The sequence below is a fragment of the Ovis aries genome, chromosome 7 (genome assembly GCF_016772045.2).
Source record: "Ovis aries strain OAR_USU_Benz2616 breed Rambouillet chromosome 7, ARS-UI_Ramb_v3.0, whole genome shotgun sequence".
In the NCBI taxonomy this organism is placed as follows: Eukaryota; Metazoa; Chordata; class Mammalia; order Artiodactyla; family Bovidae; genus Ovis; species Ovis aries.
The window spans coordinates 56,207,928-56,235,115 of record NC_056060.1 but is presented as its reverse complement, the minus strand read 5'-3'; the positions used below and the strand labels follow the sequence as shown (position 1 = coordinate 56,235,115).

At 44.3% G+C, this 27,188-nt stretch overlaps 1 protein-coding gene across 2 annotated transcripts in view; it reads right to left on the bottom strand.

Annotated features, from left to right (window-relative positions):
- Positions 1–27,188, bottom strand: part of MYO5C (myosin VC) — a 119,472-nt gene that overhangs the window by 74,916 nt on the left and 17,368 nt on the right. For both annotated transcript variants that reach the window (XM_027971822.3, XM_060417939.1), the window contains exons 3-10: positions 25,895–26,060; positions 25,183–25,327; positions 21,647–21,803; positions 19,366–19,509; positions 18,594–18,675; positions 17,290–17,397; positions 6,323–6,429; positions 2,692–2,957 (exon numbers count right to left, since the gene is read on the bottom strand). In XM_027971822.3, the coding sequence (XP_027827623.1) occupies positions 2,692–2,957; positions 6,323–6,429; positions 17,290–17,397; positions 18,594–18,675; positions 19,366–19,509; positions 21,647–21,803; positions 25,183–25,327; positions 25,895–26,060 (1,175 nt within the window). The remainder of the gene's footprint in view (positions 1–2,691; positions 2,958–6,322; positions 6,430–17,289; positions 17,398–18,593; positions 18,676–19,365; positions 19,510–21,646; positions 21,804–25,182; positions 25,328–25,894; positions 26,061–27,188) is intronic.

Genomic DNA, 27,188 nt, shown 5'->3' with positions numbered 1-27,188 from the left:
GGCCAAAGGCAGGACTTCCTAGGGTAGAGGCAGGATGTCAAACATCAATGACTTTCCTTTTCCTGTTCACATCAGAATAATCCTTGTGGTTTGTAAAGATGCATTCACAATTTCTTCCATTTGACTTGTCCTTGCGAGAGAGGCCCCATCTTACAGACACAGAAACTGAGGTTCAGTGATGCCCTCCAGGCCATACAACAGGGTGGTGCAGTGCTTACTCCTTGGGATCTGACTCCTGGCCCCAAGCTCTTCCAGCTCGGTGTCCAGAGAACATAAACATCTGGCTGGCTAGGGAACCACAAGCCTCCTCGACGACCGGAGCTGAAATCTCAAGGCTCACAGCTTGGGCTTTCATTGTCTTCATGCAGGGTAACTTTCCCTTTCAGGCTGCCTTATTCCCAGTTCATCCTGAGCTCAGCTCTCACAGCAGCTGCTGCTAAGTCACTTCAGTCGTGTCCGACTCTGTGTGACCCCATAGACGGCAGCCCACCAGGCTCCCCTGTCCCTGGGATTCTCCAGGCAAGAACACTGGAGGGGGTTGCCATTTCCTTCTCCAATGCATAAAAGTGAAAAGTGAGAGTGAAGTCGCTCAGTCATGTCCGACTCTTAGTGACCCCATGGACTGCAGCCCACCAGGCTCCTCCATCCATGGGATGAGGGCTAATCCAACCATGGGTATACTGGAGAAAGGCATGAAAGGATTCACTCCAGACAGTAACACTCTTATTTAAAGAGGAGAGCTTACTTTTTTGGAGGGGTAAAATGAATTCATGGGTGACAAGTGAACATGTTACTGTTTAAATTTTTAAAGAGGGGTTTAATTTTAAAATTTAAATTTAAAATATACTCTAACAAGTTCTTAAAAATTTGCAGTTCCTCCTGTTTGAAGTTTGCCCACTTAGCCAAAAATTTAAATTCCTTATTACCATGGTCTATCAACTTTGTGGATGCCTAATGCCTGCCTGCTGTTCTCCTGACTTCTTATTCTCAGCTGCCCCCTCTCTTCCTGGTGCCTGGTTAACTGGTGGCACATCCATCCACTTATTCCCTTCCCAGGAACCATCCCAATCTCTGATGGCTTCTTCCTCCACTAAAATTTAAGTCCCAACAGGGCAGGGGCCAGATGTCCATTCTGTTCACCCATCACACCTGACACAGGTCCTGGTACATGACTATGTGTTCTTGAATGAGATAATATATTCTTAAAAATAAAGGGCTATTTATTTTAAAAAACACAGAAAAGAACAGAGAAAAATATAACAATCACTTATTTCCATCACAATGAGAGAGACTGTCATTAAGCAGGACTATTTCCATTTAAAAATCTACTTAGATGATTACTGGCTGCTCAAATCCTTATTTTTAAGGTAAATAATTTACTAGACTACCCCAGCAATGTAAGAGTTTTATAACTGTTGACAGATACTGTTAATTGGGAGTCACATGTATTAACTTAGAACCCAGATGGCAACCCACTCCAGTGTTCTTGCCTGGAAAATCCCATGGACAGAGGAGCCTGGCGGGCTACAGTCCATGGGGTTGTGAGAGTCGGACACGACTTAGTGACTAAACCACCAAACTATCACCGTGTTAAACAGGTAACACCTCTGAGGCTCGTATGAAATAATGATTTCTCTGAATTTGGGTAGGAGTTCTGCCTGCCTCACCCCACAGCACGTAGCAGCCGGCCGGCAGAGCTAGCTCGCCTCTCCATATGGGAAGGTAGGAGGGTGAGTTGCTTTCTCCAGGGTGTGAGGGGCTACTCCCCAATCCAGGTAGAATACTCCATGATGCCTTCCCTGGGACAGTCTACCCTTCTCCCTCTGAGAAGCCAGGATTGGTCCCGGGAGGGGAAGGGGTTAGGGGCTTGAGGCCAGCCTCTAACAAACAAAAGCCCTAGTGCTAACTTCCCCCAGAGCTGGCCTCCATGCTGGCCGGGCTTCCCTCCCTCACTCTCTCTGGCTACTCTATTCTTTAAGTGTCTTTAGGATGAGTCTGACCCAGAAAAGCAGGACTGGGCAAAGAAAAGAAGCTAAAGAAAACCCTCCAGTGTGGTAACTTGATCCACCAAATGTATCAGAATTCATGGAGAATGGGGCAAACACATGACCCCTATGATCCAAGAATGGAAGAGGATGTAGGCATGAGGGGCCTGACTGGTAAAAGCCTCGGGTCTGAGCCTGCCTCTGGCGCTGTGCTCGTGGGCGAGGTGCAGGGCCTCTGGGGCTGTCATTATCACCCTGTGAAGTGGGAGAGGCATGTCATGGTTCCACAGCTCATGGGGCCTCTGCAGGAAGACAGAGGTGGGTGCAATCCTCATATGGTACTGGGTTCTCCCACCAGCAAAGCAACCGTGAATGAGTCTTCCTAAGCCTCGGTTGTTTTATCTGTAAAATGGCGATAATTATAAGGTTGTTTAAGGAATAAAATAAGTGCATGGAAACCACTCAGCATGGTAGCTGGCATGCACTCTTCATGTTGGCCATTACTGATTTAGAAATTTTTTAACGCACCCTACATAAAAGACACTGTAGCCCAGGAGACAGTACTTAACATCCACAGATGCAAAATCAGACAACACCATCTTCCTGAATGTGAAACACAAGAGAACAACCAGACTAAAAACAACCTAAACATAACAGGCATTTGACATTTAAATGAGGAAAAACAAGCTCACGGAGAGAATCTTACCCATAAATGTCCAAAACACCAATAAAAGTGTGCTGCTTGCCTGAAAACTGCAAGGCTTGGTTAATTCTCTCCACAATGAAGTCAAACAGGTGAGCGTAGATCTTTTTGGCCAGGGCATCCCTGGCATTGACAGCCTGGGGCCTGGTCATGGGCTTCACCACTGTCTCAGAGGTTGTGACGATCTTGCGATTACACAGCCACTGAGCGACTCGGCCACTCTCCAGGCCCAGGAGCTCACAGAACACCTCCAGGTGACCATCATCTTCCTTCAGAAACAAAAGACACAGCCCCGTCAGGCCATCTAAACAGGCACTGGCCCACCCAGCTGTGCCCCTCGACCTATGCACGATTAGGCCTCACAACACAGAGCCAGGGCTGGGAGCGAAGCAGGAGGGCCTGTGGGGGCATGGAGGCTGCACCTGGTCCTAGGTTGGGCACCGCTGTGGTGATGCCAGGAGATCCTAGGCTGTGTCCTACCCAGATTTTCCTTCTGGCCAAAGAATGTCAGTAGTGATGTTTAAGCCACAGAAGAAATCCTCCCCCCACTCCTGTGCTTGTGGCACAGCCTTGAGGCCTCTCTCTGCCCTTTTGTATCATACCCAGGCCACCTGTCGGAGCCTACACTTGCCCTGTAGCTGTGTAGCTGGGGTCTGCCCAAGGTGGGCTCTGGCCCAGGAGGGACCTCAGCGGTGTTGTCAGGGAGAACGTGGTGGGCTCCCTGAACTGAAGTGTTTACCAGCCAATGTGAGGGCTGTGGTGGGGGACTTCTGGATGTACAGTGAATCTTGTTTCTCTCCAAAGCCTGGGCATGAGAGCTGCCCCACTGGCCAGCAGATGAGGAAAGGTCTGCTCCTGCTTTAGGCAGCAGGAACTAGGGGTCCCTGTCACTAGGCAAGGAGATGCAATCCCATGTGACTGCATACCACTGTTCCTCTTGGGCAGGGAAAACTTCCCAGATGGGCTAATCTGTAGATAGCATCTCAGTCAATTGGGAAAATCACATGATTCCATTTAAAAGCATCAGGTTATGGTGGCTCTAACAACCTAAAAAGTCCTGCTGCCTCCTTGCTGCCCACCCACGTCCCTTCTGACCAATATCACAATAATATAAAGCATGTCAGTACTGTGAGGTTTGGTTGAGCCATTGGTTTCCTTCCTTCTAAGCAGGAACCAAACCTTCTGAGACAGAAACACCCAGCCATAGGGGGAAATGCAAAGGGGCAGCAAATTTTAAAATGTAAGATGGCTTCATTCAGATCAAATTTGCCCAATATTTCACGTTCTTGATGCAAATGAATGGAAATAATTTTCTACAAAGATCTGACGTTTTTTTGTGTGTGGGATTTGTCTCCTAAGGTCAATAGACAAAGGATTTTTAGTATAGCAATTTTAATTCCTTCTCCAAAATGCTACCTTCACAACAAAGTTCACAGAACAGAGTTCAAAGCCAGGGCATTTGGAAGTCATATCTTCAGTCTATGTGAGTTACAGAAGAAAAAGGGCAGAAGCCCATTTCCGAGGTAAATGAGCCAGGACCCAGTGGGAGAACTACACCGCACACCTCCCAGTCCTGCCATCACCTCCCCTAAACTTCCCAGTCCTTTGTGAACTGACTCTGCAAGGACCGGGAACTGGTGCGGATGGGGCACGGCACTTAGTGTGATAATCTGAAGAACTGCTTCCTGGTCACAGGGCAACAGGACTGATGCACTGAGCCAAAAAACACATCCTCCACATCTACTCAGCGTTCTCTCCCCTAAACCGTAGGTACCAGAGCTGAGAAATGAACAGGTGTACAAAATTAACAATTGTTCCCATCGGTTGTTCTGGAGGCATTGTTATAAGACTGAATGTCTCAGTCACATGAAAAATTCACGTGTTAAAGTCTTAACCTGGAAGTGGGGCCTTAGGAAGCTAAAGAGGTTTAGATGCGGATGGGGGCCCCTTGGTGAGATTAGCATCCTTGTAAGAGGAGGAAAGAGAATAGAGCTTGGCTTTTCTCTGCCCTGTGAGGACACAGCAAGAGGGCAGCTGTCTGCAAGCCACCATCTTGAGGACTCAACTGTGCTGGCACCTTGGTCGTGAACTTCCAGACTCTAGGACTGTGAGAAAATAGTCTTCTGTCGTTAAGCCACCCGGCCTGTGGCATTTTGTTATGACAACTGGAATTGACTAAGACACACATTGTTAGTTCAAAGCTTTAACGGCAAGGAGATTTTGCATTTCACAGAAACATTGTTAACATGTGACTGTCCTCGTTACACGGATATTGCTGAGGATAACCACATACCTCACACCAAAATATAGCATTTGTTGCCTAACACACATATACAGAAACTTATCTTGTGTCCATGAAATGACGAAATTGGTCACAAAACTTACATGGAAGCCTATTTCCAGAGAGGAAGCCAGCACCACTGGTGTTTCATTCAGGCACGTGTCAGGAGGTAAGACACGTCTAGAGCCCTTAAGGTTCTTCATGATCTGTGCCCCCCACACACACATTTTCTGACCTCACCCACCACTTCTCCGTTTGCTCACTCGTCTTTGCATTTACCAACCTTTTGGCTATTTTTCCAATAACACTTCCTGCCCAAGGGCCTTTGTACCTGCTGTTCCCTCTACTTGGAATATCCCAACCCCAGATATAGACACAATTTCACTTCCTTATTGAATTAGAAAGGCTTTCTCTGAATGCCCGATACAAAAGGCACAGCCTGTCCCCACCTATTCTGCTATATTTTCCTTTTTAAAATTTTCAGCCATGTCCTATGGTGTGTGGGATCTTAGCTTCCTGCACTGGAAGTGTGGAGTCTTAACCACTGGCCTACCAGAGAAGTCCCTATCTTCCTTCTTTGTAAAAAATAATTTTTATTTAGTTTTATTTCGAGCTGTGCTCAGTCTCTGTTGCTGTGCAGGCCTTTCTCTAGCTGTGGTGAGTAGGGGCTGCTCTCTAGTTGCGGTATGCAGGCTTCTCAATGAGGTGGCTTCTCTTGGTGAAGAACACAGGCTCTAGGGAGTGTGGGCTTCAGTAGCTGTGGTACTCGGGCTCAGTAGTTGTGCTTCCTGGACTCTAGAGCAGACTCAACAGTTGTGGTCCATGGGCTCAGTGGTTCTGCAGCATATGGGATCCTCCCTGACCAGGGATCGAACCTGCGTCTCCTGCATTGGCAAGCAGATTCTTTACCACTGAGCCACCAGGGAAGCCCCCTATTTTCATTTTTAATGGTTATTGCCAGCTGCCAGAGCCTATAACATTTACTGTGTCTCCTCCCCTCCATTTTGTCCCCCTGATCAAAAGCTTCATGAAGGCCTGATTTTGTTTTGTTTACTGATGTTTTTCCAGAGCCTACAACAGTGTCTGGCAGAAGGCAGGCTTTCAGTAAAAATCTGTTGAATAAAAGGAAACCACACAGAGGCTGTGTTTCCCCCTTCTCTGCTGTTACAAGGGGAAGAAGCTTTACTCTTTGAAGGTAACCCATGGAAACCCCGATCTTCCTTGTTCCTGTTAAACTAGTCTCCCTAGTAGGTCCAGTGTGCCTGGTGCTAACATGCAAAAGCAGGGTAACCCTGAGAGCTTCTGTTGATGATCCTCCCAGCACAGGACGGGGGAAACAAACACGTATCTTACGCTGATCACTGATCTCTCGTTGCCCACTGCTGCAATCTGTACATTGCCCAGATGTAGGATGGCCGCCAGGACCTTAAAAACGTCCATCTGAAAATCTTCCTTGAAACCTGAAAACAAAATTTTTCCCAAATTAGGAATACTCCATTTCTTCTCTTGCATAATCACTAGTAAGATAAGCACGTGAATTCTTTCAGGACCCCCTAATACCATCAGTGCCAAGCGATGGGACAGGGTACAAGGGAGTGGACCCCAGGGAGAATCTGGCTCACTAGTCTGTCTCTCTAGTTTGACGTGTGCAGACACACAATGTTAACTGTTCAGCCCACCAGGCTTCCCCCCTGCGGTGGCTGCTGGGAAGTTCAACTCAGAAATTAATATCTGAGTAACCATTTCATGTCACGTTCCTGGGAGAATTGGCTCTCATTCATTCTGTATGTTATGCTTCCTTTTTTAAATAAATAAATAAAATTTTAAAGTTCTTTTTTAATGTGGACCATTTTTTAAGACGTCTTTATTGACTTTATTACAATATTTCTTCTATTTTATGTTTTTGGTTTTTTTGTTTTGGCTGCAAGATATGTGGGATCTTAGCTACCCAACCAAACTTGCACCTTCTGTTTTGGAAGGCAAACTCTTAACCACTGAACTGCCAAGGAAGTCCCTGCTGTGCTTTTTTTTTATTGTTTTTTTTTTTTCTTTTTTGTTCACAAGCTCCCCAAATGCTTTTTATGATGGTGCTGGAAGGACTCCATTTGCCCCTCCAGTTCTGTACCCTGCTCTCTGACCCAGAGGGCTGGCCTGTTTGGACCAAGGTGATGGGTTTTCATGCCCTCTGATTGGGTCTGGCCAATGGGTACCCTGTCAGGAGATCAGAGAACAGGAGGAGAAGGTATTGGGTACATCTCCCCATCTCTTTCCTCGAAGTTGCCTCAGGCTGGCTGTGCAGGAGGTATCTATTCCAGGTCTGGTGCTGACTTTTCCCGACCCTCCTTTCAGGCTCAAGTAACACTCCTGTGCCCAAACAGAAAGAGTTGCTATTTCCAGGCCCCTACTGCTCCTTGCAGCCCTCTCAGCCCCACACAATTTGCAATTTGTAGTTGCTCCCTTGGTAAATAAACTCTCCTTTTATCTCATTTGAATATGCCCCACGTTCCTTGCATGGGACCCTGACCAATATAGGTGGAATATCACTTGTGAATGAAAAGAGTTGCCTGCCACATCAGCAAACAATGGATGCTGTGGCGATCAAGCTCTCAGCCACTATCACTGCCCCCAGGGGTGCACCCTGAGGGGACTCAGGATGGAGAAAAGCAGAATTCCGGTCCTAGGTAGCTAAGGTGCCTATCAAAGGAATGATTTCACTGAGCCCAGACTTTTGCATCTTCCCATATATACGATAGAAAAGTGCTCAATTCCTTAATTTGAGATACCTGGTTTTCTTTAACTAACAGTAATATTTTGATGTTCTGACTACCTGGTCTTTGCTGCAAGACTCCTATATATCCTGGCTCCTGCCTTACCTCTTCAGAGCGGTCCCTCAGAGCTGTCTGAGAGGCTGCATCCCGGGCTTAAGCCCTGTTTTGTCTACTGAGTAAAACATAATTTTCAGTTTTCAGGTTGTGCATTTCTTTTTTCAGCCAACAGGAGACCCTCACGTCCTCCAGCAAAAGAGCAGCAGGCCCTAAACGCCCAGAAAGAGCCACTGTGGTCACTGCTGCTCCGGACTTGAAGATCCCTGGAATATCTCAATAGCAGCTAGGTCATGTTCCAAAAGAATTTCAAAACCTGGAGAGTCTTCTCTCCTTCAAAGATCACACAAAATCAAAGTCACATATGATTTCATTTGCTATATGACTCAGGGAACTCAAACTGGGGCTCTGTAACAACCTAGAGGTATGGGAAATGGTGGGAGGTGGGAGAGAGGGGACATATGTACACCTATGGGTGATCCATGTTGATGATGCATGGCAGAAACCAAATCAATATTCTAAAGCCATTATCCTTCAATTAAAAATAAATGAATTTTTTTTAAAGTCAGATATGATTTCAAACCAAAATTACATAGATGCCTCCAGTTCAACCAGAGTCCAGACATCTGCAGTCACTCCATTTCAAGCTAACATTTCCATTTGAAGGATAGCAGATTCTAAAAGAAATAACCTCCAGGGCATCACCAAGATAAATGACAGGTAAGTGACAAGGAAAAGCAACTAAAAATGCAAACTTTGAGAATCTGCTCTGGCACGCCCACTCTCTGCATAATCCATGACTAAACCCATGCCTTCCAGAACTGACAAAACTGAAATAACTCCAAAGCAATGACTCAAAGAAAGAACTTAAGACCTCAGTTAAGTAATTCTCTTCAGTGAGATAAAATCCTTGCAAAAGCACTGATGGCTTGAAGTGGGTTTCAACAAGAAACACAGTGGTCAAGTTCCTTGAACCTGAGGTCCAGGAAAGATCTGTTTCCAGAGTTTTCTTTCTGACAGAGATCTTAATGGTCAGGCAGAGATCAAAGGATGAATTAAATGAGAGTCAGCAGAAGAACAAAGGAAGTAAGCTCTTGATCAAAATGCACCCCATTCTGCTTCTTCAGGGGGTAACTTGTGATCTGCTAAGGTCCCTGTGATATTGTGATTTGTATTAAGAAATATATAAATTGGCCTTCATCTAGTTTCTGGCACAGAACTTCAAAAAGCCTGGGAACTTCCTAAGTGGTGAGAGAGACTTTTGTCTTTTGGTAATGAGGCAATTTTGGAATGCCCCCTGGGTCATGTGTGGATGGGGGCTGGTTGCCAGGGGAAGCAACCCTGCAATGGAGAGTGGGAACTTTCAGTCTCACCCCTCAACCTTCGGGGAGCAGAGAGGCACTGCAAGTTGGACTGACTGCCAATGGCCAATGATTTAATCTGTGTACATGTACTGAAGTCTCCATAAACCCCAAAAGGACAAGGTTTGGAGAGCCCTGGAGTGGACCCATGGGACTGAGGAGAGTGACACACTCAGCACAGAAGTTTTTGCTCCTTCCCACATACTTGCTCCTATGTATTGGTTCCAATGGGCTTTTCTTGAGCTTTATATTCTTTCATAATAAACTGGTGATCTACTAAGTAAAATGTTTCCCTGAGTTCTGTGAGCTGCTTTAGCAAATTGGTTGAATTCAAGGAGGTAGTTAAGGGAACCTCTGATTTACAGCCCTTCAGTCAGGAGCACCAGTAACAACCTGGACTGGAGGCTGTCACCTGACAGGGCCGGGCGTCCAGCCATGTGAGACTGAGCCTTCAACCTGTGAGATCAGATGCTTTCTCCAGGGAGACAATGTCAGCACTGAGCTGAACTATAGAAACTCAGCTGGTGTCCAGGGAAGAGTGCAGTATGGGAGACCCCTGTCCCAGCAACACACTGGAATTGGGTACCAGAACCATTTTAGTACCTCAGAAGCAGAGCCAGAAGAGAAAGAGCGTGAAACTGCACCAGGCACTATCCTGAATACTTTCCACACCTCACCTCATCTAATCCTTACAACTATATAAAGTACTAGTATTTTTTTAGGCTCCAAAATCACTGTAAATGGTGACTGTAGCCATGAAATTAAAAGACGCTTGCTCCTTGGAAGCAAAGTTATGACCAACCTAGACAGCATATTAAAAAGCAGAGATATTACTTTACCAACAAAGGTCTGTCTAGTCAAAGCTATAGTTTTTCTAGTAGTCACGTATGGATGTGAGAGTTGGACTGTGAAGAAAGCTGAGCGCCAAAGACTTGATGCTCTTGAACTGTGGTGTTGGAGAAGACTCTTGGGAGTCCCCTGGATGGCAACCAGTCCATCCTAAAGGAAATCAGTCTTGAATATTCACTGGTGGACTGATGTTGAAGCTGAAACTCCAATACTTTGGCCACCTGTATTGAAAAACCAACTCATTGGAAAAGACCCTGATGCTGGAAAAGATTGAAGGTGGGAGGAAAAGGGGACGACAGAGGATGAGATGGTTAGATGGCATCACCGACATGACGGACATGAGTTTGAGTAGGCTCCAGGAGTTGGTGATGGACAGGGAACCCCGGCCTGCTGCAGTTCATGGGGTCACAAAGAGTCTGACACAAGTGAGCAACTGAACTATTCCCATTTTACAGAGAAGGAAACTAAAGCACAGAAAGTCTAGCGAACTTGCCAAGGTCACAGTCACACTGCATGTGCCATAGCTAAGCAATTTAGTGCCAACGATCGCTGCAGTGTATGAAAAGACCCATGGAATCACAAAGCTGCCCCAGGTCACCCCAGGGGATCTACCCTAGGTCACCCCAGGGTATCTAAACGTGATGCTCTCCTGACAACTCCACAACAGGCAAAGAAGTGTGAGCAGACTCCAGAGGTCTGTTTACCAGGTGTGCTGTGAAGTGGATCTGGGTACCGAGCTGGATGACCTCACTGCTAACCTTGCCTATCTCTCCAAACCGTCTCCATAGCAAATCACAGCAATGGACAAATCAACCAGCAAGTACCTATTTAGCAACGACATTTTAAGAAAGGTATCTGCCCAACGGTGTTATAAGCCTATGTATGATTCACATTGGGTAGTCTGTTCATGAGGGAATCAACATCTAAGACAGAAAACACTGAGACACAAACAAGAGGACACGACCCATGGGCTAAGTGGTGTACATGAGGTATTCACATTGTTGGAGATGTGCTGTTGGACAGAACTTTCCTTGGGGATGAAATGTTCTTTATCTGTGCTGAACTACATGGCAGCTATTAGCTACATACGGTTATGAGCACTTGAAACACGCCTAGTGCAACTGAGGAACTGAATTTTGAAATTTATCTCATTTTAACTAACACAGACAATCATCTGTGGCTAGTGGTTACTGTGTTGGACAAGGAAGGTTCACAGACCATTAAATTGACACATAGCATGAGATTATTGGCTGTGGAGGTCACAGGATGATGGCAATCTCAAAGTTACAGTAAGTTCCATATGTGAATCCACTCTACAGCAGGAAACAGGTCTCCAAAGACTACTGCAACTTCTTTGCCTGGTCAGGGGCCCTCAGGAGATGTCCATGTTTTAGATACACTGGGGTTGAAGCTAGGCTCATGACTCCACCCACAAGTCCTTTCACAGATTTCAATAAAGGTCAAAGGAACCCATCAACTATGCTCACTCTATCACCTGGGACAAGGTTCAACAAATGTTTTCTTACTAGGCTTTGCAGGTGTAGAGGTTGTCACAAGAACTCAGTTCTAGCATCACAGCATGAAAACAGCCACAGATCATAGTTAAAAGAGTGTCTCTGTGTTCCAATAAAACTTTATTTATAAAAAAGGGCTGCAATCTGCCAATATCTGGCCAAAGACTTTTTTTTAGTGATTCATGCATTGAGGTCACGCTTTCATTAAATGTATACTGATCTCTCACAGACAGAGCATATCACAGTTCACAAACCATTTAAGAGATTCTCTCTTAATTCCCACAATATCCCTAACAGTTACTATGGTGGCTACCAAAGATGACCCCCCCAACAATGCATCACCCTCCAATTGTTCATACCCTCTGTGGTTCCCTCCCTGAGGGTCATGACTCTGAGCTGATCCTATGCCTTGCTTTTGATTATAAGCACATTAGCAGTAGTGATGCTGCACTGCTTCTGAAGCTGGTTCATAAAAAGACCCACAGAGTCTACCTGAGCCTATTGGAATTGGCTCTGGGAGAAGCTAGCCTCGTGTGCAGTCCATCTACCCTGAGACCAGCATGCGTGAGGAAGGCCACATGGAGAGAGAGAAATGCCTGCCCTGCCCCCAGTAGTTCCAGGCACCCCAGCCCAGGTAACAGAAGTCTTCAGCTGATCGAGCCCCTGCCACCACCAGACAAGAATCCCCACGTGAGAAGTGCCCAGCTGAGCCCAGTCAGCTCAGAGTCACAAGAGCCAGTGATAAATTGTCATATTACTTATTTATATTTTTTACCAATTCAGTTCAGTTCAGTTCAGTCGCTCAGTCATGTCCGACTCTTTGCAACCCCATGAATCGCAGCATGCCAGGCCTCCCTGTCCATCACCAACTGCCGGAGTTCACTCAGACTCACGTCCATCGAGTCAGTGATGCCATACAGCCATCTCATCCTCGGTTGCCCCCTTCTCCTCCTGCCTCCAATCCCTCCCAGCATCAGAGTCTTTTCCAATGAGTCAACTCTTTGCATGAGGTGGCCAAAGTACTGGAGCTTCAGCTTTAGCATCATTCCTTCCAAAGAAATCCCAGGGTTGATCTCCTTCAGAATGGACTGGTTGGATCTCCTTGCAGTCCAAGGGACTCTCAAGAGTCTTCTCCAACACCACAGTTCAAAAGCATCAATTCTTCGACGCTCAGCCTTCTTCACAGTCCAACTCTCACATCCATACATGACCACAGGAAAAACCATAGCCTTGACTAGATGGACCTTAGTTGGCAAAGTAATGTCTCTGCTTTTGAATATACTATCTAGGTTGGTCATAACTTTTCTTCCAAGGAGTAAGCGTCTTTTAATTTTATGGCTGCAGTCACCATCTGCAGTGATTTTGGAGCCCCAAAACATAAAGTCTGACACTGTTTCCCCATCTATTTCCCATGAAGTGATGGGACCGGATGCCATGATCTTCGTTTTCTGAATGTTGAGCTTTAAGCCAACTTCTTCACTCTCCTCTTTCACTTTCATCAAGAGGCTTTTTAGTTCCTCTTCACTTTCTGCCATAAGGGTGGTGTCCTCTGCATATCTGAGGTTATTGATATTTCTCCCGGCAATCTTGATTCCAGCTTGTGTTTCTTCCAGTCCAGGGTTTCTCATGATGTACTCTGCATATAAGTTAAATAAGCAGGGTGACAATATACAGCCTTGACGTACTCCTTTTCCTATTTGGAACCGGTCTGTTGTTCCATGTCCAGTTCTAACTTTTGCTTCCTGACCTGCATACAGATGTGTCTAATTCAATGCAGTTAAAGTGCATTCACAATATTGTGCAACTATCCATTTCCATGACTTTTAAAGAAAATCATTCCAAACAGAAATTCTGTAGTCATTATTGAATGACTCCCTATTCTTCCCTCTCCTTAGCTCTTGGTAACCTCACTTCTATTTTCTGTCTCTATGAATTTGCCTATTATTGGTACCTCATATAAGAGGAATCACACAATATTTATTATTTTGTATCTGGCTTATTGATAAAGGTCTTATTCTTAGAGGACTCATGGCCATCTCCAATGTATGCATGTGGAAAAACATTAAGAACTGTATATTTCTCTATAATGATTGTCTTTTGTTGAGTTTAAGTAAACTTTGGAAAATAAAATTTTGTAGCAAAAAAAATTTGATTTTTTTAAGGAGTGGTACTTTTTTTAAAGATTTTTAAAAATGTGGACCATTTTAAAGTCTTTATTGAATTTGTTACAATACTGCTTCTGTTTTGTGTTTTGTTATTCTGGCCATGAGGCAGGTGAATATCAGCTGCCTGACTAGGGATTGAAATTGCACTCCTTGCATTGGAAGGCAAAGTGCTAACCACTAGATCACCAGGGAAGTCCCTGATCTTTTTAAAATGAGAAGTTTTGTTAGAACCATTGACTAGGGTAGAAATTGAATGTTAGTTCATAAATTCCTGATGGAAAGGAGCCCAGAGTTAGACATTTTTAATTGGAAATGTCTATCTCAAAGTTTACACACAGTTCACAGATTAGAATGAGAAGTTTCTGTATGATTATTTTTTCTCTTTCAGATATATCATTATTTGCAGATATTCTCATTCAGATTTAGTAGGAGAGGGGTGATATCTAGATGTTAAATATGTTTAAAAGAAAAGTCTCAGGTGACCTGACATTCCACTATTGAGAGCCACTGGCATAAATCACTTTCTCAAAGAGTAGCACTTGTAGTTAAGATCATTTAAAACAGTGCTGGATTGTTTTCAATTTTAATGATTATTTGTTACATGGAATTAATTGTTCATTAAAGTTTCATCTTAATGATAATATACCCAGTAATAACCTGAAAGTTTGTAATAGAGGAACAGATAAATTATGTCATATGTTATCAAAAATAGTCATTTTAAGCTACCAAGGTTTGGAGTACAGCAATAGATAACTGAAATGACTGAGTATTTTCATTGCTGCCCCAGTGTACAGATGGGGAAACTGATGACCAGAGATAATAATTGACCTGTGCCAGGTGGTGCTAGTGGTAAAGAATCTGCCTGCCAATGTAGGATACGCAAGAGACGTGGGTTCAATCTCTGGGTGGGGAAGATACCTTGGAGGAGGAATCCCAAGGACAGAAAAGCCTGGAGGTCTACCTGCAGTCCATAGCGTCGCAAAGAGTCAGACATGACTGAAGCAACTTAGCACGCACACACATGCAAGGCCACAGACCTATTCTATGAGGCATGGGAAAAAAACCTGAGCAAATTCATGACAATAGATAATTAAGGGCTAAACTGTGAGGTCTAATGGCCAAGTGCAGACCATCAGAGGAGAGGAGGTCACCAGGCTAGTGTTTTTAAATATAAGACTTGGTGGTAAGTAAACAGGTACAGATTCTATGGTTGCCCTATCACGCCCAGTCACTCTCTGAGACAAATCCCGGGATGGAGTGAAGCAGGACAGCTCTGTCTCTTTCTTCCCAGCCCCCTTCACACAGCAGAGTGGGCAGCCATCACCTTTATAAGCCATTGGAGGCAGTGGACTGCTATTTTTATTCCCCACAAAATTTGGGGGCTTTGCCTAAAACATCTTGGCCTGGTGTGCCGGGCTGGGGCCATGGTAACACAAGCAAGGTGCCCAGGGCCAGCTCTGCACTTATACCATCCTGAGAGCAAGCACTCCTTAAACTCTGCACCCCAGTTGCCTCTCTTGCCCCATGTTAGTCCTGGCCTTGCTGGCATGGACATCTGTAAAATGATGTAATGTATGTGATAAACCGGAAAAAAATTGCTGCTGCTACTTCCAATAATTAGGGAGGGTTTCCTGGAGGAGGGGATGGTTTTGCTCAAAGGATGGTTGAAAGCAGGCAGGATCATTTAGCAAGTATCTGCTGTGTGCTCAGCCCGGTGCCACGTGCATTTCCCTTCCAGTTGTCGTGAGTGTCCTGTGGGTAAGGAATACAGCCGTTCTACAGATCAAGAGACTGAGTCTTGGAGAGGGTACCCTCCAGAGTCCTGCCAGCTTGGCTTTGAATTCTTACTTATTTGATTGCAGAGCATCCTCTTTTTGCCTGCATCATTTCACTGTGAGGTGACGCATTACAGAGGTGGGAAGGAAGGACAGGTCCCCTGGAAGCCCTGCCAGAGCGAGGCTGCCTGTCCCCTCCTCGTGCTGCTCCCAGTTACACAGAGATTGAAATCATGATTATTACTTTAAGAAAATGTTCATAAGTACCAAAACTGCTTATCACAGTATTAGACACTATCTAAACTGCCCTTCTTAAAGTGGTCACTTTAAAGATTTTTTTTTTTTTTCATGTGGACGATTTTATTGAATTTGGGTAAGGACCCAAAGGGTAAGGATCAAGTCTTTATTGAATTTGTTGCAATACTGCTTCCATTTTATTTTATTTTATTTTATTTTATTTTTGCTGTGAGGAAAGTGGGATCTTAACTCCTCAACCAGGGATTGAACCCTCATTCTCTGCACTGGCAGGCAGTCTTAATCCCTGGACCACCAGGGGAATCCTAAAGCAGTTCTGAAGGAGCAGAATTGGATGGAAATTGTGCTTAGGAAACCATCTTGTGTTCATTCTCAATTACACAACTGTGCTCATCTTGCCTATTACTCTGATATATTTAACCTCAAGTTCTTTGCCTTTTGCATTCAAATATCATCAACTAGGCCACAACAATGAAAACAGCTAGGGCTAATAAGAGATAAATATTTTCTGTAAGATATAAAAATGGTCTATAGTCTCACATTCAATAGAAGCTTTGACTGGCAGTTTTGTATGTATGTCTAGACTAATACAAAATGGTAAAGTGAATGGTTATTTTTATAAACATCACTTGTAGTCTTTTCAAACTTGAGCTCCATGTGGGAAAGGCAAGGTGGGAAAACACTGAAGAGTACCTACTTCATCTGGGTCAGCATCCTAGCAATTAAAGATCAGGTTTTCTGTATACAAATGAGATGTCTAAAGACCCTGAGTATAACTGCCAGTTCTGCTCTTTACTAGCCACCCCAACCTTGGGTAAATCACTTACTACCCCCATGCCTCAGTTTTCCTATTGTAAACGCAAAAAAAAAAAAAAAAAGAAAGAAAGAAAGCATCTACCTCATAAGGTGGTTATAAGGTTTAAATGAATTAATACAGGTAACAAAGTATTTAGAATGGTGCTTGGTGCATAGTGAACTCCGTATAGGTGTCCCTTATTTTACCATGATCATCAGGATACCTGTCAAGGCCAAGTAGGCTCAACATCACACCTCTAAACTGATTCAGACCTTTCCTTTCACCTGTCTTCTCTGTAGTCAGCCTGGAAGAGCTCATGAGCATCCACAGGATTTACGGCTCATGCTTCTCACAGCAAGCCAGTGAGCCTGAGTGCAAAGGAGTTGATTTCTAGATCCGTCAAGGGAAACGCACAATCTAGATCATTTGGCCTCTAAATATGTTTTTTGATTGACTCATCCTAAAATTGGGCTTCCCTGGTGGCTCAGATGGTAAAAGAATCAACCTGCAAAGCAGGCGACCTGAGTTTGATCCCTGGGTTGGGAAGATCCCCTGGAGAAAGGAATGGCAACCCATTCCAGTTGCCTGGAGAATCCCATGGACTCAGGAGCCTGGTGGGCTACAGTCCATGGGGTCACAAAGAGTTGGGCACAACTGAGCAACTAACACAACAACCACATCCTAAACTTAGAATAGATCAGATGTCTTCAGAACACATGCATGCTGTGCATGCCCACGTTCTTAGAGAAGACGGCCATGCCTGGGACAGATGTTTTCGCTCACCCAGCAGTGTGAAGGTCTTCTGAGTCTCTATCATGTCGGCTCTGTCATTCACACCCTCAAGGACCGTACTGCCCCCCATTCGCGTATAATTAAATTCTTCTGCACTCCCTGAAATGAAAAGATCATGATGTTTGTGACACAAGAAGGTGACATACACGTTTATCAGAAGCAAGAAGAGCAGTTCACACTTAGTGTGCTATATTAAGCACTTCACAAATGTGTTTCCACTGACTCCTTAGAAGTCTGCGTTGCTGACTCAGAAGCTGAGGCTCAGAAAAGCAAAATGGCCCGCTCACAGTCAAATAGTGACTGCAGCAGAGCGAGAAGTAAAATGCAGGCCTGACTCCAGAGCACATGGGTTTTGTTCCCACAGCTAACAATTTCATACAGCTTTACGGAGGTTCATTGAAGGTAGAAAACTTGCTGTAGAAAAACTTTTAGAAAACTTGATGAGTTCTAATATAGGTATACTGTTATAAAAACATCGCCACGGTCAAGATAATAACCTGCTGCTGCTGCTGGTAAGTTGCTTAGTCATGTTTGACTGTGTGACCCCATAGATGGCAGCCCAGATGTACACCTAAATAATAGTAAGTGACACTTCAGAAAGCCCTTCCACATTCACTATTTGCATTCTGTTTGGCAGATAAGGCAGGGATACTATCATTATATAACATCCGAAGAAACTTAGATTCTACAAGTGCAAGCAAATTCTTCAGGATTAGAGAGCGTGCATTCAACTCCAGTACACTAGACAATTCTATCTACCAACTCAGCCCAGGCAACCAAGACAGGAGAGCTGAGGTACCACAGGAGTTGGGCTGTTTGCGCTAAAGGAAAAGTGGCTCATTAATTATGATTACAATTAATAATGATTTTGAATCTTCAAGGATGTTCAAATTATGACATAGATACTCTGTCTTAGGAGAAAGGGAAATATGTCATACCTTAGAAAAATTACCATCCAAGGAAATTCAGATAAAAAATAAAATTTGAGGATTTAGATCAGTAAGTCCCAGTGGTCAGAAGCCTTCTTCAGGTGATTCGAGATGGATGATCTCCATTGGTCTGGAGCTTTGAAAAGAACCCTGGAGTTGAAGGGTACCTGATTCCTGGACCAACCTGCCCCTAACTAATCTATCTTCTTAGTTAAATGCATCAATTCCACTCCTGGAACTGAAGGATCTTATGTTTTTGGACAGAATACTTTTTAAAAGTGATGTTATTATAAGAAGAAGAGATTAACCTAGAATTTAAATTCTTACACAAAAAAGAGACTCTTCTACACACCATGCATTACTTACCTAATTTAAGATGTTTAAATTCCGACTGCTGTGCAGATGCACAAAGCTGATAGAAAATGTGGTAATTTCGTTCATTTTCTGACTGTAAAATAAAGAGGAATCCTGAAATCATACCAGACCTTTACAAATGAAAATGCGAGGTTTTCCATACGGGGGTCTTAGATGGCTAATCTGATCTCACGGATATGCGTTTTTGCTGTGACCCAACATGGTGGTCCAAGATCGCCTTCCAAATAACCACCTCAGAGAAAATCATATTAAACGAAAACATTCTATGAAACGGGAATAATGTAATTTGTACTAGCTGAAATTTTAAAGAAACTCCTTGCAATACAAGGTTTACTTTCTCTCCTTCTGTGTCAAAATGAAGATAATTTTCTCCATTTTATGGACAGAAGAATCTTTCTCTTAAACCCCACCTCACTAGCTCTGATCTCATTCTCTTCCTAATACAAAAAAACTAACAACTTGGTCTATTTTAAGTAGTTTTTGTGTTCTAGAAAGACAAACAATCTTTAAATGCTAAGAATTTTTAAAGTGCCTAAAATTGAAAGTCATAAACTTTTCCCTTGATTGCGAAATTCTACTGATACTGTACTTATCATCAATTTTCATTTTTAAGAAACAGAAAAAAATAACACACACTGCAAATGAAAGAGGAAAATTCTACTTCAAGTCACCAAACAACATAGGTTGTCTAATGAATACATAAATGTGAGCCACACTATAAAAGTCAGGAAAAAGGAAATTTAACTAATATTTTTATCCTTACTTGAAAGACAACTCTGGATTTCTCCAGCAGGTAAGTTCTCATGTTCGCTCCTATAATTTGATTTCTCTCATCAAAACTAATTTCCGTGTATTTCCCAAACCGACTGCTGTTGTCATTGCGGGTGGTCTTGGCATTTCCAACAGCCTACAAAACAGAGCAACAACATTAAAAAACCTCTGCATCCATATTCATGGAGCAGTTATAGTAAAATCCAATCCTGTATGCTAGGGGAAGTTCTGATTAGAGGGGGAGGCTGGAAGGCAGGGGCTTGCAAAGAATGAAACATATCCTTAGCTCTCCTCAATTTTACTTCAAGGCTCTCCTCAATCTTACTGGTAGACACTGAGCAGGATCAGGGAAAGCATGGATTCTGATGTTTCATGGCCCCAGGTTCATTTTTACTATCTGTGTGATGCTAGCAAGCATCTTTCTAAGTCTCAATTTCTCTATCTGTAATATAAAGATGCATCTTACAGAGTTGGAAGGATTAAATGAGATAGTATCAATATAAAGTGTCTCAACTCATCTATGCCTAAAATATTAGAGATGCTTAAAGTCCACTTCCTTCATCCAACCTTTATTTTTGTCCTTATCACTTCCCTACTCAAACTTTCTACTCAACCAAAACACAGCTCTCTCCCATCCCTCCCACACTGAGCATGACTGTTGCTTTTTACTTCTACTTTTGACTTCTGTCTCTCCTCTTGCCCTCTCCCTTCCTGGGCACCCTCCATATCGAAGTACCTTTCCTATGCACAAATACTGCGCTCCTGTCCAGGTCATTATACTTTCAGACAACACATGTTTACTCAGCACCTGCCATGGGCCACATGCTCGGTAGGTGAAGATGAACCAAGTAAACATGGTCCCGCCTTCATGGAGCTTATAACTGCAGGTGAGACCAACCCTAAAGAAACAGCCACACAATGTTATCCTGTGGGCATTTAACAGCGTAGTGTTTCTTGACAACCTTTTTATAGCTATCTTGGGTTGTGATTTACCTTTCTATTTAAGTTTAAAATATGCTATGTTAGAGGAGTCTTAAAACTTGGGGATTGGACCTTAATCTTTTCCTTACTTCCTGTATTATCAGGCGCAGTGACTTGAACAAAATAGGTGGTCTGATAAATATTCATTGAGGATTTTGATTCCAGAGAGCAGAAAGAAAAGGTTTAAGAATCTAACAGTCTTAACTATTTGCTACACTTCCAAATAAATCCAAATCGATTCATTTCCCTCTCCCCTGAGCTGTCAGATGCTCTTTCTTCCTTGAGGGCTGTCTCCTTACTCCTTGGTGCCATCATAGGTGGCCTTGCCCATATGTCTGCCCAAGTCAGTGGTGTGCTAATGAGTCAGTCTTGGAGAAGGGAGGAGGAAGAGCCTGGATATGTGACATTTGCCAATTTGAAAGGTGTAAATACTTCCACCATGACTGATTTCAAACTACCAAGGCTTTAACAACAACTTGCAAAAAAATTCCTGAATATTTAAAAATCAACTTATGAAAGTTAGTGTTGGTTGCCTAGAGAACACTGCTGGTCTCGGTGTAGCAGTTGTGTCTGTGGTTGAGGAAATTTCCCTGGGATATAAATGTAAACAGGGGACTCCTAAAATCCTGATGGTAGAACTTCTAGCCCAGTAGGTAGAGCAGAGAAGCTTTGGAACCAGCAATCCGTGCTCCAGTCTCCTACAAATCCCACCAGGGAACAGACTTCCTGGCTCTTTCCTGCCCTTACTTCTTTGGTCTTTAAAGGACCACATACAGGCATACCTTGAAGATACTATGGGTTTGGTTCCAGACCACTGCAATAAAGCCAATGTCACAATAAAAGCCACATGAATTTTCTGGTTTCCCAGTGCAGATAAAAGTTATGTTTGCACTATATAGTGTATTAACTATGAAATAGCACTGTATCTAAAAAACAATGTACACACCTTTAATAATTCTTTTTTTTTGCTAAAAAAAATGCTAACCATCATTTGACCCTTTAACAAGCCATAACCTTTTTGCTGGTGGAGGGTTTGAAACACCGTGAGAGTTATCAAAACATGACATAGAGACAAAAAATAAGCAAAGGCTGTTGGAAAAATGAGCTGATAGACTTGCTTGACAGAGCTGCCATAAATCTTCAGTTAGTTTTTAAAAAAAAAACAAAAATAAGTATCTGTAAAGCACAATCAAGCAAAGCATGATGAAACAAGGTCCACCTATATACATGAACCAGCCGCCTCTCCATATACACGCCTCTGTCCCCGCGCCCCATCCCCACAGGGTACCCACCTCAGTTATGGGGTTTGATGCTAGGACCTTGTCTTCCACATGAGCGTTACTGCCGGACTTGCTGACGGTGGCAAAGTACCTCATGGCATAGCGAGCAGACACTGTCTTTCCAGCACCCGACTCCCCACTTACAATTATTGACTGGTTTCTATTGTTTCTAAGGCAAACAAAAGGATTTTTAAAAAATTCTTTTAAAATGTTAATTTATTCCCATTAAAAAGGCAATATACGCACACTATTAAAAGTGCAGATAAGTCAGAAGAAAGGACTTGGTTTTATCATGCTAAAGTAACTTTCTTAACATGCCAGTGAATTTCCTTCTAGTCTTTTTCTCTGTGATCCTGCTGAACACACAACTCTGTCTCCTGCTGTGTCCCCTGTATTGAGAGTTCCCAAGGGCAAGCCCAGACCAGTGATCCACTAGGAGGACTCACAGGTCTCAGCACACGTTTGTACTCATGGTTAAGACTTAGTACTCCAGAGGAGACAGAGCAAATCAGTGAGGGTAAATGGCACATGGGCCAATCCAGAGGAGGCCAGGTGTGAACTTCTAAGAGTCCTCTGCCGGGGGGGGGGGGGGGGTGTCACGCAGGATGCACTTACTTCCTCCAGCAACGAACTATGACAATACATGGGAAACACTGTTTGCCCAGGACGCTCAATAGAGACTCAGTGTCCAGGGTTTTTATTGGGGGCTAGTCACATAGGTATCTTCTCTGATCACATACCAAAATTCCAGATGCCCAGAAGGAAAATGGATGTTCAGCCTGAACCACCTTGTTCACACGAACAGTTTAGGTATAGTGAGCCACTCATAATTGTTACTCAGCAATTAGGAAATTCTATGAACCCTCCTGAAATCCAGGTTCCCAGAGGCTCACCATGGGCCAAACTTGCACGTAAGTCTCTAAGGACAGCAGTCTCAGGCCTATGTCATGTCCTTTTTCCTTTCATTTAAATATAAAAACATTTTTAAGACATTATTTGAGAGCAATTACTTGAGATGTGCCTGGAAACATGTGCTCCATAAGCCAACATACTCTGTTATATAACATGGAGATCTTAAAAAAAATGCACTGAACTTTTCATGTCATAAGATGATGATGGTAGAAACTTATTACAGTGCCATCCTAGCACCACTTGTGTGTCAGGTTCTTGGTGAATAATTTACAAGGATTCTCATTTAAACCTCACAAAAATCCTAAACCACATACTATATATCCATTTTATAGATGAATATAACAGTGACTTGGTGATGCACAGAACACACAGCCTCCCTGGGAACTCTGGAGAGGACATTAGAGAGACAGTCCCTGGTTCCACAGAGGACGCTAAGATGCTGAGGACATGAATGACACCCTGGGGTTACTGAAGCCAGCTCTCCTGATTCCCAGTGTAGTATCCACAAGTCCAACAAGAGCCTGCTTTATGTTCAATTCCGCTATTGCAGTTAGACAGGCCTCCAGAGGAAACTGGCTCTTCAAGCTTGAACCTGGCTCAGCTCTGAAGCTCCAATAAGCTCATGCTATTGACACCCAGGAGTAGTCCTGTATGCTCTGAGGCACACAGATTCTAGTCTTGCTGATGCCCTGGAGACCTGCAGGGGCCAGGGTAAATCCTAGAACCATGGTGTCTTAGGACTGAAAGAAAACTTGCTGCAGCAAAAGCCAAGGTAACTGGCAACTTTGGGGGGAACCTTCAAGATCTTTTATTTTCTGGCACTGTCAGGCTTGGCTGCCCTCTGCTCATGAGTCTCCATGCTACCACCAGGGCTCAGGAAAGGGGGAGAATTTACATCATTTGTCACAGCACCTGAGTAGGGATGGCAGGTTCGGGGCCAGTTGGTGTCCTCAAGAGCAAAGCCGGCCTGTCTCCCAGCCTCTGATGTGTTTCAAAGAAGAGGGGGAAAAAAAAAGAAGAGGAAGTCACAGAGTCCCTCATGGCCTGACTGGAGCATGGAGGACACCTGCTGAGCTTGAGGACATGGGGTTCAGGTGTCCCAGGTGATTGGTTATTAATTGATAATTCTAGACCCAACAGTTATCCTCCTCATGCTTCTTAGGGTCTAAGCTCCAGTTCTTAGTGGGCATGTTACTGCCCATACAGAAGACTACATATCCCAGCCTCCCTTGCAGCTGGGCACAGTCATGTGAGTAGATCCTGACCAATAAGCTATAAGCAGAAGTGCTCTGTGGGGCTTCTGGGAGGGCTCCTTAACCAGGAGGGACACACCCTTTCCCTGGAACACTCTGTAGCCTAGAAAAGAGAGAAGAGGGCTGAGCACTAGCTTGGCTCTGAGGATGTGGATCCTGCCCCAAGGATCAGGATGCTGGAAAGTACTGGGTCCCTGATGACTTGGTAGAGGTGGCATGCTAGCCCTGGACTACCCATCAGACTTTTCTGCATGAGAGAATCATGCATTTCTATCTTCCTTAAGTCACTGAGCATCCAGCTCACAGATGAGGACCCTGAAGCTGAGGGAGCTCAGGGCTGTGTCCAGGGTTATGCAGTAAATAGTAGCAGATTCAGGTCCTGTGTCTCAAGTCTTGATCTGGATATAAGGAAATGATGGCAGCTCAGAAGACTTCACAGAGGTGTTTCCAGACTCAAATGAGACCACTGTCTATGAAAGTTCTTTTGCAAACTGTAAGGATCTACAAAGATCCTTTTACAGATTAGGATGTTGAAGATAAAACAGAATAGTTATGAGGAAAAGAAATTACACATGGAATCTAGAAATCTGAGGGAAAATCCCAGCTCTGCCTTTCTCTTGCTGAGTGACCTTGGGTAGGTGGCTTCAAACGTCAGTGGTCTGACCACTGCCTCGGCATCCTCATCATGGGCTCTTTTGAGGGCACTCAGGGTGATGTGTGGGAGTGTGTGCACAGTGCCTCGTCCTGGGCTAACAAAATAAGAACTTCACATACCACACAAGAAAGAAAAGGCAAAATTAGCATAAAAATTCAAATATCCTACAGCTAAAACCTGTGCTCATCTATCATTAGAGTCTTCTGCCTTGGCTGGGTAAAAAAGCCTAAACATCTCATAGTGGAGAAAAAATCCATTTTCTTCCAACCAAACACATTGCAAGAAAAGCATTGACTATTCCCACGTTGGTAGGAGCAACAGGACTACCTTGAAGGAGTAAAAGCAGGAGGCTTGTTGGAGACAGGTCAGCTATATCTAACATTTGCTATTCAGTACAAGTCAGTCTGCCCTACCAAGCACCCCCTCCAGCCTGATGGTCACTTAAAAATAATTATTTGTTTAGCTCTTGGTCTTAGGAACAGCATGCAGGAACTTCGTGGCGCATGGACTCCCTAGTTGTAGCGGTGGGCTTAGTTGTTCCGCAACACGTCTAGTTCCTAGACCAGGGATCATACCCACATCCCCCTGCATTACAAGGTAGATTCTTAACCACTGGGCCATCAGGGAAGGCCCTGAGGGTCACTTTTAGAGACCGGCCCAGCTGTCTCCCTGCCACTATGAGGGCCCAGGAAATGTAGGAGCATTGGGAGAATAAGAGGAAGCCCCACCTGGCCATCTGCTTGTACGCCTCTTCCGCCACGGCAAATATGTGCGGGTCCATGTCGCCCATGTTCTGCCCGCTGTAGGCGTGGATGATGGGATCTCCATATATCGGCAGCTGCTTGTAAGGATTCATGGCCACCAAGATGATTCCTGAGGAAAGATGTTGGATGCAGTGATGTCACCTCCTCAGGTGTTTTGAGAAGCTTTCAGATCAGCCACTTATTAAACCTGTGGTGTGACTCTGCGTAGGTCACTTTATGCTCTGAGTCTCAGTTCCCTGCTGATGTCACCTACATTTCTAGGCCACTCTTAAGGTTAGACAAGACGACAGATGGCAATGCACTAAAACTGAGAGGCTCTTACCATCCTCAGCGTAAACATAATGATAATATTGCTCCAGAAGTAAACTTATTATATCCAATAGAAACTCAAACACAAGCTTTACCCACATACATTTTTCTTGGTAGTCCAAGCTTAGTTTTTGTTGAAGACTCTTCCCACCGAGATAGTTCATTTTATAACAGATTCTCTAAGTTCAGATGTCTGTACCTTTTAGATAGAAATCTGGGCAAATGTTTAGGTGTGATCCTAAACACACATTTTGGCGGAAGTCAACATTTCCAATATAAACATAATCTAAAACGTAATCAGGATGCTCTAGACAGCAAGTGTTAAATTTCAGTGTTATTCCTGCTCTCCTGAAATTGCTTTCCTTACCGCTGTAGGTGTAAATGAGTTTGGATTCTGCAAAACGGATTCTGAGATTGTGGAGCACCGCGGGCTCATGGAGGTAGCTGAGGGCTGTGAGGTCGTTCTCACCCACGAGGATGTCAGGATTTCGAAGTGGAGGCAGACATTCAGGATCAACGGAATAATCCAGCTCCTTTGGACAAAGATGAAATTAAAGTTCTGGAAGTAAAAGATTTGGAGTGTTTCTGCTGAATCACTGTTCTCTTTCCTATCTACCCCTTTTTGGCACTCTGGAAAACAAATGTATGTATAGCAGTGAGAAAATAGTCTGACTTTTAGGAACCAGGGGATCAAGGTATTGACTGTGTGCCCTAGGGTGTGTCACTTACCCTCTCTGGGTCTCTCTTCTGTCATCTGTGAAAAGATGGGCTAGACTGGATCGGGGGTCCTAAGAACTACAGAACCCTCAATGAGGGGTGACAGGGAAGCCATATGGCCAGGGACCTGGGTACCCCATCCAATTTCTGACACAGGGGCCCTATTTGTATGTGATTCAGCTGCTGGGTGCCACAAACATTTTCATTTGAAAACAAGGTTCTGTTGCTAACTGACTCAGTGATCTAAGGTCCATTAAACGTCTAAAGTTACTGCGTCTCTGTATGAATGAAGTTGACATTCTTGGTGGTGAGGAGTGTCCAAAGGAGCCGATGTGGGTGTCTGTGGGCTGCTCCCTGTGCAGGTGACTCCTGTCTGCAGCTGCCTGTGTTCCCAGGGGCACATGTCTCCTGCTGCAGGGCTGCCTGTTTCCATCAACCTCAGCCCTGGGCTGAGTAACAGGCTCAGGATGGCCCCTCTTCTGTGGGATTTCACCAGTCCATATTCTGGAAGTAACTGCCTGAGCAGAATGAGGGTCTTGTGGGTCTTGTAGGTGTTAGAGTATTAAGGGCCCTTTTTACCACCTGTTCTACCTTCCTGTACTTTCATTTCTCAGCTTTGAGAAGTGACTTGAGCAAAGTCACCCAGCAGGCTTGCTTCTCTTCCACCTTCCCGGGCTGCCTTCCTTCCAAGGAAGGCACAAGATGCAAAAGGTGAGCCAGCTGCCCCTTAGCAAGAACCTGCTCTGCAGCCCCTGGGCCAAGTACTCTGCACTGGTTTCCATTTGATCCTCAAAACTGCTCTCCAAGGAGGGCATGGCATCTCAGACTGAGAATTGAGGAGACAGATTCAGAGAGGTTAAGATCCTTGTCCAAGGTCACTCAGTTAACATGCATCTGGCTGAGTCTGATGCCTGTGTCATGATGCCTCCAGTCAGTGCTGGCAG